Source organism: Haliotis rufescens, unplaced genomic scaffold (assembly GCF_023055435.1).
Source record: "Haliotis rufescens isolate VD_foot unplaced genomic scaffold, xgHalRufe1.0.p SCAF_26, whole genome shotgun sequence".
Lineage (NCBI taxonomy): Eukaryota > Metazoa > Mollusca > Gastropoda > Lepetellida > Haliotidae > Haliotis > Haliotis rufescens.
Genome location: NW_025963957.1, coordinates 5009823 through 5027940, shown reverse-complemented (window position 1 = coordinate 5027940; position 18118 = coordinate 5009823). Strand labels below are relative to the sequence as shown.

At 44.7% G+C, this 18118-nt stretch overlaps 1 protein-coding gene across 1 annotated transcript in view; it reads right to left on the bottom strand.

Moving 5' to 3' along the window:
- LOC124147356 (5'-nucleotidase-like) overlaps nucleotides 1-18118 on the bottom strand; it is a 53047-nt gene that overhangs the window by 11080 nt on the left and 23849 nt on the right. The window contains exons 3-8 of the mRNA XM_046518048.2: nucleotides 9266-9454; nucleotides 8017-8214; nucleotides 4379-4510; nucleotides 3129-3248; nucleotides 1933-2088; nucleotides 734-937 (exon numbers count right to left, since the gene is read on the bottom strand). Of these exons, the coding sequence (XP_046374004.2) occupies nucleotides 734-937; nucleotides 1933-2088; nucleotides 3129-3248; nucleotides 4379-4510; nucleotides 8017-8214; nucleotides 9266-9454 (999 nt within the window). The remainder of the gene's footprint in view (nucleotides 1-733; nucleotides 938-1932; nucleotides 2089-3128; nucleotides 3249-4378; nucleotides 4511-8016; nucleotides 8215-9265; nucleotides 9455-18118) is intronic.

The following is an 18118-nucleotide window of genomic DNA, read 5'->3' as shown; positions in this document are numbered from 1 at the left end:
ACGTCACATTCACCACATACGTTACATTCACCACACCCGTTACATTCACCATACACGTCACATTCACCACACACGTTACATTCACCACACACATCACATTCACCACACACGTCACGCCCGCCACACCCTTCACACACAGGCTTACTTTCGCCAGACCCGTCACACACGTTTTACATTCGTCACACACCTACACTGTCACGCACGTTAATTTCGCCAAACCCGTCACACACGTTTTATATTCGTCACGCACAGACACTTCACGCACAGTACTTTCGCCAGACCCGTCACACAAGTTACATAAGCCACACACGTCACACTGTCACACCCTCGCCACATTTCCCACAGCGGCGACACCCAGAAAAGCTGTCACACATTCACACACGCCACGTACAATGGCTTCATCGGTCACACACGTCACATTCACTTCGTTCTTCACATTCGTCAAGCACTTCACATTCAAAACGTGTCATTCACCACGCAAGTCTAATTTCACAACGTACGTCTCATTCCCGCGTATGTCACATTCGCCACTCACGTGTCATTCGCCACGCACTTCACTTTCAAAACGTGTAATGCTACACGCACGTCTCATTCACTACGTACGTCTCATTCACTACGTACGTCTCATTCCCACGCATGTAACAATAACCACGCACGTCACGCACGTCTCATTTGTCACATGCGTCACACTTGCTGCACCTGGTACATATTCTCCCGTCACAGGCGGTCTCACCTATGAGATGATGCTTGACTTTGTTGTCGTTAATGACGTCGTAAAAGTCCCCTCCATCAGCAATAAAGGAAGGCATTATGACCTGGTAGATCTGACCTGGCTGAACGTCCTCGTATATCGGCACCTCGCATCTGGTACACAATGCCCGCAGTCGGGTCACCCGAGAACCCACGGGACGGGAGATGTCAAACTCAATCTTCAACCCTGTGGACACGAGACGGGTAAGCAGTATGCCAAACGTAATCAGTCGCTTGGCAACAGGTTAAGCTTATAAAATAAACAGAACAACGAGCATCACTAACCAACTGAAATTCTTATCAACAGAAGACACGGTAAGCTTTTCCAACAGAGTACGAAATCAGGTCCTCCGGAAGCGCTCGTTAATCACCATCATCATCATCAAGATTCCCCATATTTCTTAGCCTATCAAGTGGTTTGTGTTCCGTGAAAGGAGGAAATGATAGCAGGGGCAAAACTACAATTGAAGCGGAAATGCAACTGCTTACACCTTAAAAAAGCACAATGTTTTAAAAATAAGTAAACCTCAATGTACCATCTATTCAGTAAATTATAAATTCAAACTACATGGTCGAACATATTTATTGTCTAAATTATTTTCATTACAATGATAGGTCGGCCCGCGTTAAAATATGACAAATATAAATAACCATCACATGCTACCGTTTTAATTGTCATCACAGATGTTTCTTGAATGAAAGTCGAATATGTGTTGGTGAAGCACGTACATATATTACTTATAAAAATAATATAATAAATAAATTACCAATGATTGTTACAAATAAAATCTAACACAAACGGCTCCATAATGAAGGAAAAGGCGGTTAAGAGCATCTAAATTTAAAACAATTCTGCTGGGGAGGGTGGACACAAAGACCGTTGGTGAGATCGTAAAACTGGTTTTGCTTACACTTAAGATTAGCCTAGTTGCGCCCCTTTATAGTTGACCTACTGTTAACCTTACACTCAGGAAATCACCAGAAGATCGATGGTCGACCCCAGCTCCAGTGTCTGTGCAGACTTACTATGAACGAGTGAGTGAGTATGGTTTTACGCCGCTTTTAGCAATATTCCAGAATGTGCGGGAATCGAACCCGGTCCCGGCGCGAGGAGCGAACGCTTTAACCACTAGTCTACCCGACCCCCCACAATGACAAGACGAAATGGGGGAATGAACATACCTGATACTTGTAGAAAGGCCCCGGATCTTTCATCCGTGTTGTGATACGACACCGAGTGCTCGAAAGCAGCCTTAATGTGGCGTCCATACAGTTCTACGATGTCGATAGTGTTACTGAAGGGGAGAACAGTGGCCACCTGTCCGATGGTGATGTCACCTACAGATGGCAAATTGTGAGTGAGCGAATGTTAGTTAACGCCGTAACCAGAAATATCAGTTTTATTAACACCCGTGTAAAAATTGAGTGGACCAGAGAGACCAATGGCTGAAATTATTAATAACGGCCAGGCAAACGGTTACTGTGAAAAACAATCATCTGAACAGAACCTGACCACTCCAGCCCTGTTTTAGTCGGCTCTTACCCAGACCTCCTCTTACGCCGAGTTTCTACGTGGTTCTATGTACACATGTATTGGCATAGTTGACTAGCGATCCACGCCATCGGGTGAGGATGACGGATCATCATACAATATGCATTCGTTAGTGGGGAGCTAATGTATTCCAGAATCAAACAATGTAAATCCAGTGACACTGGCGATGAGAACCATTGAGACAACAGTAGGTTTGGAGTTCAAAGCACATGGTGGGGGCGAGTTGACTTTAGAGAGAGGCTCACCTTTAGGGATAGGAGGTTGTCTCACCTTTGGGGATAGGAGGTGGTCTCATCTTGGGGGATAGGAAATTATTTCACCTTTGGGGATAGGTGATTATCTCACCTTTGGGGATTCGAGATTGTCTCACCATTGGAGATAGGAGATTATTTCACCTTTAGGAATAGGAAATTATTTCACCTTTGGGGATAGGAGATTATTTCACCTTTGGGGATATGAAATTATTTCACCTTTGGGAATAAGAGATTGTCTTAGCCTTGGGGAAGGAGATTATTTCACCTTTGTGGATAGGAAATTATTTCACCTTTGGGAATAGGAGATTGTCTCACCTTTGGGGATAGCTAGGAGATTATTTCACCTTTGGGGATAGGAGATTGTCTCACCTTTGGGGATAGCTAGGAGATTATTTCACCTTTGGGGACAGGAATTTATTTTACCTTTGGGGATAGGAGATTATTTCACCTTGGGGATAGGAAATAATTTCACATTTAGGGATAGGAGATTATTTCACCTTTGGGGATAGGAGATTATTTCACCTTTGGGGACAGGAACTTATTTCACTTTTGGGGATAGGAGATTGTCTCACCTTTGGGGATAGAGGATCTGATGCCCCCTGAGTTGGTGATGGCGATGCTGACGTTGTTCCAGTAGAGGGAGTCGGAATGCTTGATGTTTTGTTTTACCATGCTGTCTGTGATCACATTGCCTATCGAGTTGACAACACACATTACATTATGTGACGGTAACGACAATGTGTTTTACTTCATCTGGCAGTAACAACAATACACAGCACGGAATGAACAGGTAATGAAAATATTGTATTACCCATCGAGTTCATAAAAATCACATGTGCACTAGTGCAAATATTACTTCACGCGCACCAGTGTATTAGTTAGTCATCCGGACGGCATTGTTGACGTCACTCGAATCTTATTATAAGGGTAACGCTATTTTTCAGGGCATTATCATTTGCAGAAGCCCGAGGTCTTCAATTAACTGACCGACGAAGCAGGGCTGTTGAAAAGACCGAGGGCTTCTGTAAATGATAATGCCCTGAAAAATAGCGTTACCCTCATTATAGCTAAAATTGATGGAATTTGCTGTAAGATAAAAAGAAACAATATCGGTTTGGAAACATTTACTGCAAACAACACGAATGTCACTGGCCCACTTTTACAAATATGGAAACGTCAGAGAACAAACCAGACGACGTCACTATTGAAGTTACAGTGGCCCGCTCATTTCTGATAACATGCGGGCGGTTTAATGATAATTCTATCCATTTTAGCTATAATGCGACGTAAGGTCGGAATGTCGTCACACTAGGAACGACGTCATAGCTAAAAAAATTGACGTAATTCGACAATAAATTATTGTAGTTTTCTAAGATGGCGGTCGTGATCGGTGCATTTTTTCTAAAGGGGGATTATACCCGGTATTTGCGGTGTGTGTTTTGAGTTTATTATGTAATATATCCATGGATGATGTTATTACACGATTCAGTATTACTAACTTTCAGGAATGTGCACGTGCATTTACATGCAATCGGGCTGCAAATGCTCTCAGAGCGGGTCCAAGTGTAATAGGGGTGTCAAGTTGTAGGATTATCATTGCTTGTGAAACCTTGGGCTTGGAGTTTCCCACATCCCTCTCAAGAAGGTCACTATAATTTATAAACCTAATACTTTGTGACTACACATGGTACAGTATCTGCTAGAAATATTATTGCAAATTATGAGCCGGCAATAACAACACATATATTTATCTGACAGTACGAAACCATATTTGGAGATATAATTGTCAGCAATGGAAAGTTCTGTCGATCCAAATCCTCACCAAGATTGCATTCCCGCCGTCTGCAGATTGCCTTCTCCCCCTGTAAAGGTACGTGGGACTTGCCGACGATTTCATAGGCAGTCTCGTCTATCTGCTGGATGTATGGCTCCAAGAAGGTCAAGGTCGACACGTCTACAACACAAAGGTTACAACGTGTTCAGACGAACCATGACGCCCCGCAACGTCAATCACGAATAATATCAACCGTTGGTGGTGTGCAACCTTTTGCTGTGTTGCCAAGCACGTTAGGATACCAACCCTGTGTTGTATGGCCAAGCACGTTAGGATACCAACCCTGTGCTGTGTTGCCAGGCACGTTGTAGTATCAACTCTGTGTTGCCAATTTTGTTATATCAAACCTGTGATACAAATCATGTTAATTATGATACCAAACCTGTTGCAAAGGGACGTTATGATACCAACCTGCGTTGTATGGCCAAGCTCGTTATGATACCAACCCTGTGGTGTATAGCCAAGAACATTTTGATACCAACCCTGTATTGAGTGGCCAAGCACGTTAGGATACCAACCCTGTGTTGTATAGCCAAGCACGTTATGATACCAACCCTGTATTGTATGGCAAAGCACGTTATGATACTAACCCTGTGTTGTATAGCCAAGAACGTTATGATACCAACCCCGTATTGTATAGCCAAGCACGTTATGATACCAACCCTGTATTGTAGGGCCAAGCACGTTATGATACCAACCCTGTGCTGTATGGCCCAGCACGTTATGCTACCAACCCTGTGTTGTATGGCCCAGCACGTTATGATACCAACCCTGTGTTGTATGACCCAGCACGTTATGGTACCAACCCTGTGTTGTATGGCCCAGCACGTTAGGATACCAACCCTGTGTTGTATGGCCTAGCACGTTATGGTACCAACCCTGTGTTGTGTTGCCAGGCACGTTATAGTATCAACTCTGTGTTGCCAATTTTGTTATATCAAACCTGTGATACCCATCATGTTAATTATGATACCAACCCTGTGCTGTATGGCCAAGCACGTTATGATACCAACCCTGTGTTGTATGGCCCAGCACGTTATGATATCAACCCTGTGTTGTATGGCCCAGCACGTTATGGTACCAACCCTGTGTTGTATGGCCCAGCACGTTATGATACCAACCCTGTGTTGTATGGCCAAGCACGTTATGAAAGCACCCCTCTGTTGTATGCCCCAGCACGTTATGGTACCAACCCTGTGTTGTATGGCCAAGCACGTTATGATACCAACCCTGTGTTGTATGGCCCAGCACGTTTTGATACCAACCCTGTGTTGTGTTGCCAGGCACGTTCTGATAACAACCCTGTGTTGTATGGCCCAGCACGTTATGGTACCAACCCTGTGTTGTATGGCCCAGCACGTTATGATACCAACCCTGTGTTGTATGGCCAAGCACGTTATGATACCAACCCTGTGTTGTATGGCCCAGCACGTTATGGTACCAACCCTGTGTTGTATGGCCCAGCCCGTTATGATATCAACCCTGTGTTGTATTGCCAAGCACGTTCTGATAACAACCCTGTGTTGTATGGCCCAGCACGTTATGATACCAACCCTGCGTTGTATGGCCCAGCATGTTATGGTATCAATCCTGTGTTGTATGGCCCAGCACGTTATGATACCAACCCTGTGTTGTATGGCCCAGCACGTTAGGATACCAACCCTGTGCTGTGTTGCCAGGCACGTTATAATATCAACTCTGTGTTGCCAATTTTGCTATATCAAACCTGTGATACCAATCATGTTAATTATGATACCAACCCTGTGCTGTATGGCCAAGCACGTTATGATACCAACCCTGTGTTGTATGGCCCAGCACGTTATGATATAAACCCTGTGTTGTATGGCCCAGCACGTTATGGTATCAACCCTGTGTTGTATGGCCCAGCACGTTAGGATACCAACCCTGTGTTGTATGGCCAAGCACGTTAGGATACCAACCCTGTGTTGTATAGCCAAGCACGTTAGGATACCAACCCTGTATTGTATGGCAAAGCACGTTATGATACTAACCCTGTGTTGTATAGCCAAGAACGTTATGATACCAACCCCGTATTTTATAGCCAAGCACGTTATGATACCAACCCTGTATTGTAGGGCCAAGCACGTTATGATACCAACCCTGTGCTGTATGGCCCAGCACGTTATGCTACCAACCCTGTGTTGTATGGCCCAGCACGTTATGATACCAACCCTGTGTTGTATGACCCAGCACGTTATGGTACCAACCCTGTGTTGTGTTGCCAGGCACGTTATAGTATCAACTCTGTGTTGCCAATTTTGTTATATCAAACCTGTGATACCAATCATGTTAATTATGATACCAACCCTGTGCTGTATGGCCAAGCACGTTATGATACCAACCCTGTGTTGTATGGCCCAGCACGTTATGATATCAACCCTGTGTTGTATGGCCCAGCACGTTATGGTACCAACCCTGTGTTGTATGGCCCAGCACGTTATGATACCAACCCTGTGTTGTATGGCCAAGCACGTTATGATATCAACCCTGTGTTGTATGCCCCAGCACGTTATGGTACCAACCCTGTGTTGTATGGCCAAGCACGTTATGATACCAACCCTGTGTTGTATGGCCCAGCACGTTATGATACCAACCCTGTGTTGTATGGCCCAGCACGTTATGATATCAACCCTGTGTTGTATTGCCAAGCACGTTCTGATAACAACCCTGTGTTGTATGGCCCAGCACGTTATGATACCAACCCTGTGTTGTATGGCCAGGCACGTTATGATACCAACCCTGTGTTGTAGGGCCCAGCACGTTATGATACCAACCCTGCGTTGTATGGCCCAGCATGTTATGGTATCAGTCCTGTGTTGTATGGCCCAGCACGTTATGATACCAACCCTGTGTTGTATGGCCCAGCACGTTAGGATACCAACCCTGTGCTGTGTTGCCAGGCACGTTATAGTATCAACTCTGTGTTGCCAATTTTGCTATATCAAACCTGTGATACCAATCATGTTAATTATGATACCAACCCTGTGCTGTATGGCCAAGCACGTTATGATACCAACCCTGTGTTGTATGGCCCAGCACGTTATGATATCAACCCTGTGTTGTATGGCCCAGCACGTTATGGTATCAACCCTGTGTTGTATGGCAAAGCACGTTATGATACCAACCCTGTGTTGTATGGCCAAGCACGTTATGATACCAACCCTGTGTTGTATGGCCCAGCACGTTATGACATCAACCCTGTGTTGTATGGCCCAGCATGTTATGGTACCAACCCTGTGTTGTATGGCCCAGCACGTTATGATACCAACCCTGTGTTGTATGGCCCAGCACGTTATGATACCAACCCTGTGTTGTATGGCCCAGCACGTTATGATATCAACCCTGTGTTGTATTGCCAAGCACGTTATGATAACAACCTGTGTTGTATGGCCCAGCACGTTATGATACCAACCCTGTGTTGTATGGCCAAGCACGTTATGATACCAACCCTGTGTTGTATGGCCCAGCACGTTATGATACCAACCCTGTATTGTGTTGCCAAGCACGTTATGATACCAACCCTGTATTTGTGTTGCCAACCGCATTATGATACCAACCCTGCGTTGTATGGCCAAGCACGTTATGATACCAACCAAGTTACCCACCTTGCGCCGTGTTGTTGTCCAGAAGAATTGGATTACCTCCCCATGACGTGATGACACCTTCCGGGTCAAAGGTCACTTCCAGATCTCCAAGATACTTCCCGTAAGCATAGTCCTGCACCACGAGCACCTTGGCCCCTCCCGTCTGGGTCACCACGTGGGGATACTCTCCTTCCGGTTCCTCATTTGACGGATGTGGTCCTAAAACATTGAGTGAGTGAGTTGGGTTTAACGCCGCTTTTAACAGTAATACAGTTATATCGCGACGTGTCTGCTTAATGTTGGAGCAAAGCCCGAAGTGATGCAGTCTCAGACGTTTACTACTTCGGTGAAACCCACATGCACGGGTATGGTGCTGACAAACCTAGAAACATAATCGGGGTGAACCGCGATTCGAACCCACAATCATAGGTTCCTGGCGTGCCCAAGGGACGCAACTCTGAACAGAGAATCGCGGCGCCTTAGACGACTTAGCCACCCATGCCCCCGGTCCTAAAACAGAAAGCTAGATGAAAACTCGACCAGATAGTACTTAGAATAGTGAGTATGTGAAAGGTTGTGACACGCTTTGATAAGTCCATCAACGACAACTGAATGTGACAAGAAAACGAAAAGTATAGGTGCACGTACACCTAGACGCATAAAACCACGGTATGGTGCTGACAAAGCAAGAATCATGATAAGGCAGCACCCACAATCAGAGGTTCCTTGTCCACTAAGAACGCACCTATGCACCGCTAACTGCGGCGCCTTTAAACGACTGGCGAACTGCACCCGGAGATACGAAACGTCAACGCCAGAAAGTAACCAGTCTCGATTAACGGCAAAAAAAGCGGTGAAAATTTTATGAATGGATCACTGAAAATCAGTGAGGACACCGGGTGTTCGCGAGAATATATGAGAAATATGCCACCCAAGCGTCTTGTTACACATGTACCCGAGTGGGTCTCACTTGTTTATATACCACTCATATTTTACAAGGATATTCATATGATTCTATGATACACGAAACTGAGTAATAACAAGTTGAATATGGCCGACTCAAGAAGACTGTGATATATAAATGTCTCGTCTGTGTACTTACGGGCGTACATTGAGTATATAAAACGTCAATTCTAGAGAAAAAACAGTCTCGATTTTCCAACGAAACGTTCCATTGGGCTAAAAAAGCAATATATCTGTGAACATTATATGACTGGATACCAAAATCAGTGATGACACCAGGTGTTCGCGAAAATGGTAAGCCACTCACCTGTATATAGAAAAGTGTTGTCGTGGCCCCCTACAACCACGTCAACTCCCTCCACGGACTCAGCTATCCGCTTGTCCACGTGGAACCCTGAGTGACCGACGGCAATGATCTTGTTGATGCCCTGCTGCGTCAGCAACGACACCTCGCTCTGTATGGTCGATACTTCGTCCTCGAACACGAGGTCAGCACCTGTAGACCGCATCAAGTGAGGGAGTGAGTGTATATTTAGTGGCGACGGCATCAAGTGAGGGAATGAGTGTATATTTCGTGGAGACCGCATCAAGTGAGGGAGTGAGTGTATATTTAGTGGAGACCGCATCAAGTGAGGGAGTGAGTGTATATTTAGTGGAGACCGCATCAAGTGAGGGAGTGAGTGTATATTTAGTGGAGACCGCATCAAGTGAGGGAATGAGCGTATATTTAGTGATGACCGCATCAAGTGAGGGAATGAGTGTATATTTAGTGGAGACGGCATCAAGTGAGGAAGTGAGTGTATATTTAGTGGAGACCGCATCAAGTGAGGGAGTGAGTGTATATTTAGTGGAGACGGCATCAAGTGAAAAAGTGAGTGTATATTTAGTGGAGACCGCATCAAGTGAGGGAGTGAGTGTATATTTAGTGGTGACCGCATCAAGTAAGGGAGTGAGTGTATATTTAGGGGATAAACTTATTGTGTATTCAATGTAGAGCTAGGTTATTTGTAGATTTAACCGCTCAATTGAATGAAGTTTCAGATGTTGAATTCAGCGCTGTTAAATCAGTATGCTTGTCTCCATTCGACCATGACAATATAAAACGCGAACTCTTTGGTGTCAGCAAATATTTAGAGTTTTAAATTCAATTTAGCGCGATTAAATCTACAAGTAACCTAGCTCTGCATTGATAACACAGTATGTTTGTCTTCTAAATGATACCTCTGACTGACACACTCATGGTAGAATTAGCAACGACTCTAACATTGTGAAGACTGGCGACACCAGGACAGAACCTGGATCTTCAGTGTGACGAGCTAACTCTTTAACCACTAGGCTATCACACATGCGTTTCCAAAGTACGTTGCTTCAGCTAACTGCAATGCTTATCATCTTGTTCGGGGGAGAAAATATTATCATCTATGCATTTCTTTCTATTATCATGGGGTTTTGATGCGTGTATGTGTGTGAGTGCGTACGTATGTGTGTGCTCACGTGCGTGTGTGCGTGCGAGTGTGTGTGATGTGGGTGGGGTAAGAGTTGCTTTTTATATTATTACATGTCAGCATAAATAATATAATAAAGGCCTAAAATGACATAATATCTTAAAAAGGTATCCCCCTGCGATATTGAGGCTTTTCGTACCTCTAAAATAAGATGACATCTTCAAAGGTACCTTTCTGCGACAAAGTCACTTTAAAGGGATGATAAGAAATTCCTTAGATTTACTCGATCAAATATTACTCACTTATCGAATTGATATTACAGACAACTTAATCAATAAAATAACAGTTTGGAAGCAGATACTATTAATAAAGGCATAAATACCGCCTGAACACAGATTAGCAGTGAATATGGGTAATATTGTTTGAGGTTATATTGGAAGGCGACAAGACAACTAGGGGTGATACGAGATCTGTTACGCAGTCGAAGAAATTTCAACAGAAACGTTTTAGTAACTATGGCGACTCGAGGCTGTGGTCCATCTGAAATATTTTGATGACCGTGTACATCACGAATAACATTGAAATCAGGTGTCCTTAAACACCAAGGCCTTACACAGCTATATACCACTCTTAATACAGATATTCAATGTTACGCCAAATTGAATAATAATAATTTGAATGTCTACGATATACCAGTAGTCCATACAAATGTCTCGTCGGTCAACGTACATTGTCACCTGTATATACAGAGGTGTTGCCTTCTATGTCATACACTATTTTGAATTAAAGGCAGGGGCCCTTTCAAATCAAGGCCTAACACAGTTATTTGCCTGTCATTCTGGTACATGACAAAGCTATGTTCTGAGGCCAGTGCTATTCAGTGTCTGCATGTCACAGTGAAGTAAATGTAGTTTATTTGTTGTTTAACGCCACTTTCAGCAGCATTCCAGTCGTATGGTGGCGGTCTGTTAATAATCGGGACCAGACTATCAAGTGGATGTACGATGACATGAATCTCGCCACCGAGTGAGTGAGTGAGTGAGTGAGTGAGTGAGTTGGGTTTAACGCCGCTTTTAACAGTATTCCAGTTATATCATAACGTGTCAGCTTAATGTGGAAAGCCCGAAGTGATGCAGGTTTCAGACGTTTACCACTTCGGTGAAACACACGAGCACGGCTATAGTGCTGACAAACCTAGAAACATAATCGAGGCGAACCGGGATTCGAACCCACATACATTCGAACCTAATAGGTGACTTGCGTGCCCAAGGGACGCAACTCTGCACAGCGAATCGCGGCGCCTTAGACGACTGGGCCCCCCCTCACCGAGTCTGACTATCCGATCCATTAGGACCTTTCACGATCAGCATTAGTTGCTAGGGAAACGTACACCTTTAAGGAAACAACTTCTAGTTTATTGCATATAGCGACGTTTAGATGTAGATTCTTACACCGTTATCAATCCCCATTATCACTCGAGCTTGATAACGGTCAAAGAATCGAAAAGTCGCTATATGCAATGACCAGAATTTGGTATGCATGAAGTTGTACGTTTTCGTTTTTACTCACCAACTTCAAGAATGCCAAGCAAACATTTAGTAAGTTGCTAGGGACAAATTCTTACCAGTAGTTACAAAATCCCAGGCTCCTAATTTTCGCATCTTACGACAACGGCAATGGGGTGCCGGGGACACATTCTACCCCGGGGTCAGGTTTTCAGTGTTACGAGATAATGCTTTAAGCACAACTCGATCCAATGGTCGCCTCTTACGACGAGCACAAGCTGCCGGGGACCTGTTCTAACCGGAATCCCCACTGGGATTTGGAGAAAAGGCTATAGAGGATCATGTATTGATGAAATACCCCCAAATGTCACGAGTGTGCACTAAACATACGACACAGCTATATTGAACAGATGGACTTCACTGAAACCAAATGATGCTTGTTAATGACAATATGTGAGAGGACCCATTCAAGTATGGTTCGGGATTATGAGAACATCACACTTGCTCAGTTCTTGGGGAATATGATTGTCTGCATCCATTGCATGAAAACGTATGCAAGTTGTTGGATTATATGTTAGAAGTGCACAAAGACTGATACCCGACCAATCTTATAGATATAAACGACCAAACACCTCCCAGTCATAAGATTCTGACTATACCGTAATCAGTTTTTTATGAATCACTATCAAATAATGATGATACTATGTGTTCGCGAAAATGTGAGCGTATCCTGCCCCACTGGTGCACCTGCTACAAACACATTCCAAGGCAAGTCAATTGTTCACTTAAAAAAACACGGGAACAAATGGAACATGTCAAAATAGAGATTTGCATTATACATCATCAGTGTCACCGATTCGTTCCCCACATGTCTGCCATAAAACATTTTGAAAGTTTTACTCAAGCCCTGAATGTTGTTACCTTGATCAAACATCCTATTTGAAATCGTCGGAGAAAGAGCTGTCTCCATTGTACCGAAGACGTTGAATAACATGGTATTTAATCCAGACAATGTTGTTAAACATCTCGGGTCAGTGATGTCAGGAACATTTTGGACTCTTTTTTGGATACTGCTGGTTTCCCACAGAAGGAAACAAGATATTTCATATTAGTAAGAGAGTGAGTGAGAGAGTGAGTGAGTATGATTTTACGCCGCTTTAAGCAATATTCCAGCTATACCGCGGCGGGGGACACCAGAAATGGGCTTCACATATTGTACCCACGTCGGAAACCGAATATTTCATATTAGAGTTTACAGATGGATAAAATCTGAACAAAAGATTTTGTCTGGTTTGTTATTTTCAATGGAAAATAATAAACTGGGCGGCAAAAGAAAGCAAATGGTCGAGTTCCATGATCGATAAAAAAATAACAAGTAGAGGTTTTGTTGTGAATTATAATATAATCTAGGGAAGGGTAACAACTGACTGATCAACCACAGTTTGAATGAAATTGTGCAATCACAGGTAATGTAAGTTTAAGGTAAACAATGGTGAAATTTCTTTTTCAAAAGTTGTCTGAAATGTCACCAAAAAATTGTCAGACACACTACAAGTTCATTGTCGACACAGTTGCCTTCACTAGCATGTATGACGTCTAGCTGCCTCAATGCATGCTGCGATACGCCGCCTCATCGATGACGTCAGTCTTCTGATGACGTGGACTGGAATCCGTTGCCACTCGTTTCTCAGGCCCTTCTGCAATTCTTGTCTGTTGACGGGAGGCTGATGGCGTGCTCTAATCTGTCTGTCAAGATGGTCCCACAGATGTTTAATAGGATTCATGTCGGGTGAGTGGGCAGGCCAGGGCAAAACGTCAACGTTCTGCTGGTTTGGAATGTTCCGAGTCAGTCTTGCAGTATGGGGGCCTGGCATTGTCGTTTTGTACCCTGCTGTTGGTGTGTAAGAACGGAAGCACAACTGGCTGCAACACTTGGTCTCTGTATTGCACAGCGTTCAGGTTTCCCTGTATAATCACCAAATCAGTCTTCTGATCTCCACAAATACCGCCCCACACCACACCTCCCCCGCCGAATGGATGGACCTCTCGAATACACGCCGGATCCAAACGTTCCCCTCTGCGTCGATAAACTCGTTTTCTGCCGTCATTTCGAAACAAGTTAAACCGACTTTCATCAGTAAACAGCACTCGACGCCAATTTCTCACTTACCAGCGTCGAACCTGCCTCGACCATCGCAGTCTCAGGCGTCGATGTTGAGCAGTCAGTACCATTTCTCGGAAAGGACGATACGCTCGGATTCCAGCAGCACGAAGTCGTCGTAGTACTGTACGTTGGCTAATGGGATGTCCCAACGCTGTTGCTGCCGTCGCCGTCGCCGTTACGAATCTGTTTCGCAGTTGAATGAGACGTATCTGACCGTCTTCCAGTGGAGTTGTCACTCGAGGTCGTCCGGTTCTAGGCCTGTCCTGTGTCCTCCCTGTCTGCCTGTACCGTTGAATCAGCCTGGCTACTGTCAATGGTGTACAACAAAACCTTTTGGCAATTTGGACCTGTGTTGCCCCCATTTCGGCCATACCGATGGCTCTCTCTCTCTGCTCCTGTGACAGTCGTGGCATTTCTTTTGTGTGCTTTCATCACGTGTGATTATTCCCTGCAGACGAATGCAGCTAACATGCACGTGCAGTTTATGCCATAGGCGGGAAACCAGTTTCACCATATTTTTGTCACCGCACGAGCGCCGTCAAAGGTGGCGCGTTCGGGTGAGGTGTTTTTTGGTACCTGTTCCTGGGCAGTCATATTCCCAATACCCACTTTCCACTAGTTGTCGCTGTTTTTAGGAAAATTACAAATTGCCAACCTATACTTTCTTTTGCCGCTTAGTTTAGTTGACCTACTCAGACTGAGAATAGTCGTCAGTGTGTTGAGAACAGACTGAATACAATTTAGGGAACGCACTAAACACTGTACTCTGATTATGAAGGAAATACGACCTGAAGGGTTACACCCACTTAGATCAGTGTACTGTCTACCAAAGCGGGTTTACATTACTTGTGACGTTTGTGTACATGGTACTTAGGCGATACGCACACAGGGCTGTGTTTTGACGCAAATCGTGTTTACTTTATTCATATATGAAATCGCTTAGCGACATACAATATGTCAGCGATGCGAAGACATGTGATGGTTTTTAGAAAGTGCCTCCTTTATAAGATATAAAAAACGTCCCCTTCATCCAAGAGAGTATGTTAGGCTATACGTGTACCTGGTGAATAGTTAGAGGGGGTCACTTGTAGTTAGAAAGTCAACTAATTTAGTCCCAGAAATAAAGTTATCATGCTTAAAATAAATATCTACAAAATAGATGGTCAACCTGAGGCAATCTAAACTTTCCAAATCACTGACTTGAGTTGGATTCAATTTCAATTTTGGATTTTATCGAAAACAATAAATTGATCCAGAACATGCTTGAAAATAAATATGCTTGAAAAGTTTGAAAAAATAGAAATTGTCTGCCACTAAAACATACATTGTTGCAAGATGCTTTAAACATTTTTTTTACCCCTTTAGTTTGAATTAAAGACATATCTGGTTTTGCAGCTTTAGCTGAAACATATCTAGTCTCCATACACAATGCCAGCCTCTACACCCCACACAGAGACTACACAATGCCAGCCTCTACACCCCACACAGAGACTATACAATACCAGCCTCTACACCCCACACAGAGACTATACAATGCCAGCCTCTACACCCCACACAGAGACTTTACAATGCCAGCCTCTACACCCCACACAGAGACTATACAATACCAGCCTCTACACCCCACACAGAGACTATACAATGCCAGCCTCTACACCCCACACAGAGACTATACAATGCCAGCCTCTACACCCCACACAGAGACTATACAATGCCAGCCTCTACACCCCACACAGAGACTATACAATGCCAGCCTCTACACCCCACACAGAGACTATACAGTGCCAGCCTCTACACCCCACACAGAGACTATACAATGCCAGCCTCTACACCCCACACAGAGACTATACAATGCCAGCCTCTACACCCCACACAGAGACTATACAATGCCAGCCTCTACACCCCACACAGAGACTATACAATGCCAGCCTCTTCACCCCACACAGAGACTATACAATGCCAGCCTCTACACCCCACACAGAGACTATACAATGCCAGCCTCTACACCCCACACAGAGACTATACAATGCCAGCCTCTACACCCCACACAGAGACTACACAATGCCAGCCTCTACACCCCACACAGAGACTATACAGTGCCAGACTCTACATCCCACACAGAGACTATACAGTGCCAGCCTCTACACCCCACACAGAGACTATACAATACCAGCCTCTACACCCCACACAGAGACTATACAATGCCAGCCTCTACACCCCACACAGAGACTACACAATGCCAGCCTCTACACCCCACACAGAGACTTCACAATGCCAGCCTCTACACCCCACACAGAGACTATACAATGCCAGACCCTACACCCCACACAGAGACTATACAGTGCCAGCCTCTACACCCCACACAGAGACTATACAATACCAGCCTCTACACCCCACACAGAGACTATACAATGCCAGCCTCTACACCCCGAAGACGTTGAATAACATGGTATTTAATCCAGACAATGTTGTTAAACATCTCGGGTCAGTGATGTCAGGAACATTTTGGACTCTTTTTTGGATACTGCTGGTTTCCCACAGAAGGAAACAAGATATTTCATATTAGTAAGAGAGTGAGTGAGAGAGTGAGTGAGTATGATTTTACGCCGCTTTAAGCAATATTCCAGCTATACCGCGGCGGGGGACACCAGAAATGGGCTTCACATATTGTACCCACGTCGGAAACCGAATATTTCATATTAGAGTTTACAGATGGATAAAATCTGAACAAAAGATTTTGTCTGGTTTGTTATTTTCAATGGAAAATAATAAACTGGGCGGCAAAAGAAAGCAAATGGTCGAGTTCCATGATCGATAAAAAAATAACAAGTAGAGGTTTTGTTGTGAATTATAATATAATCTAGGGAAGGGTAACAACTGACTGATCAACCACAGTTTGAATGAAATTGTGCAATCACAGGTAATGTAAGTTTAAGGTAAACAATGGTGAAATTTCTTTTTCAAAAGTTGTCTGAAATGTCACCAAAAAATTGTCAGACACACTACAAGTTCATTGTCGACACAGTTGCCTTCACTAGCATGTATGACGTCTAGCTGCCTCAATGCATGCTGCGATACGCCGCCTCATCGATGACGTCAGTCTTCTGATGACGTGGACTGGAATCCGTTGCCACTCGTTTCTCAGGCCCTTCTGCAATTCTTGTCTGTTGACGGGAGGCTGATGGCGTGCTCTAATCTGTCTGTCAAGATGGTCCCACAGATGTTTAATAGGATTCATGTCGGGTGAGTGGGCAGGCCAGGGCAAAACGTCAACGTTCTGCTGGTTTGGAATGTTCCGAGTCAGTCTTGCAGTATGGGGGCCTGGCATTGTCGTTTTGTACCCTGCTGTTGGTGTGTAAGAACGGAAGCACAACTGGCTGCAACACTTGGTCTCTGTATTGCACAGCGTTCAGGTTTCCCTGTATAATCACCAAATCAGTCTTCTGATCTCCACAAATACCGCCCCACACCACACCTCCCCCGCCGAATGGATGGACCTCTCGAATACACGCCGGATCCAAACGTTCCCCTCTGCGTCGATAAACTCGTTTTCTGCCGTCATTTCGAAACAAGTTAAACCGACTTTCATCAGTAAACAGCACTCGACGCCAATTTCTCACTTACCAGCGTCGAACCTGCCTCGACCATCGCAGTCTCAGGCGTCGATGTTGAGCAGTCAGTACCATTTCTCGGAAAGGACGATACGCTCGGATTCCAGCAGCACGAAGTCGTCGTAGTACTGTACGTTGGCTAATGGGATGTCCCAACGCTGTTGCTGCCGTCGCCGTCGCCGTTACGAATCTGTTTCGCAGTTGAATGAGACGTATCTGACCGTCTTCCAGTGGAGTTGTCACTCGAGGTCGTCCGGTTCTAGGCCTGTCCTGTGTCCTCCCTGTCTGCCTGTACCGTTGAATCAGCCTGGCTACTGTCAATGGTGTACAACAAAACCTTTTGGCAATTTGGACCTGTGTTGCCCCCATTTCGGCCATACCGATGGCTCTCTCTCTCTGCTCCTGTGACAGTCGTGGCATTTCTTTTGTGTGCTTTCA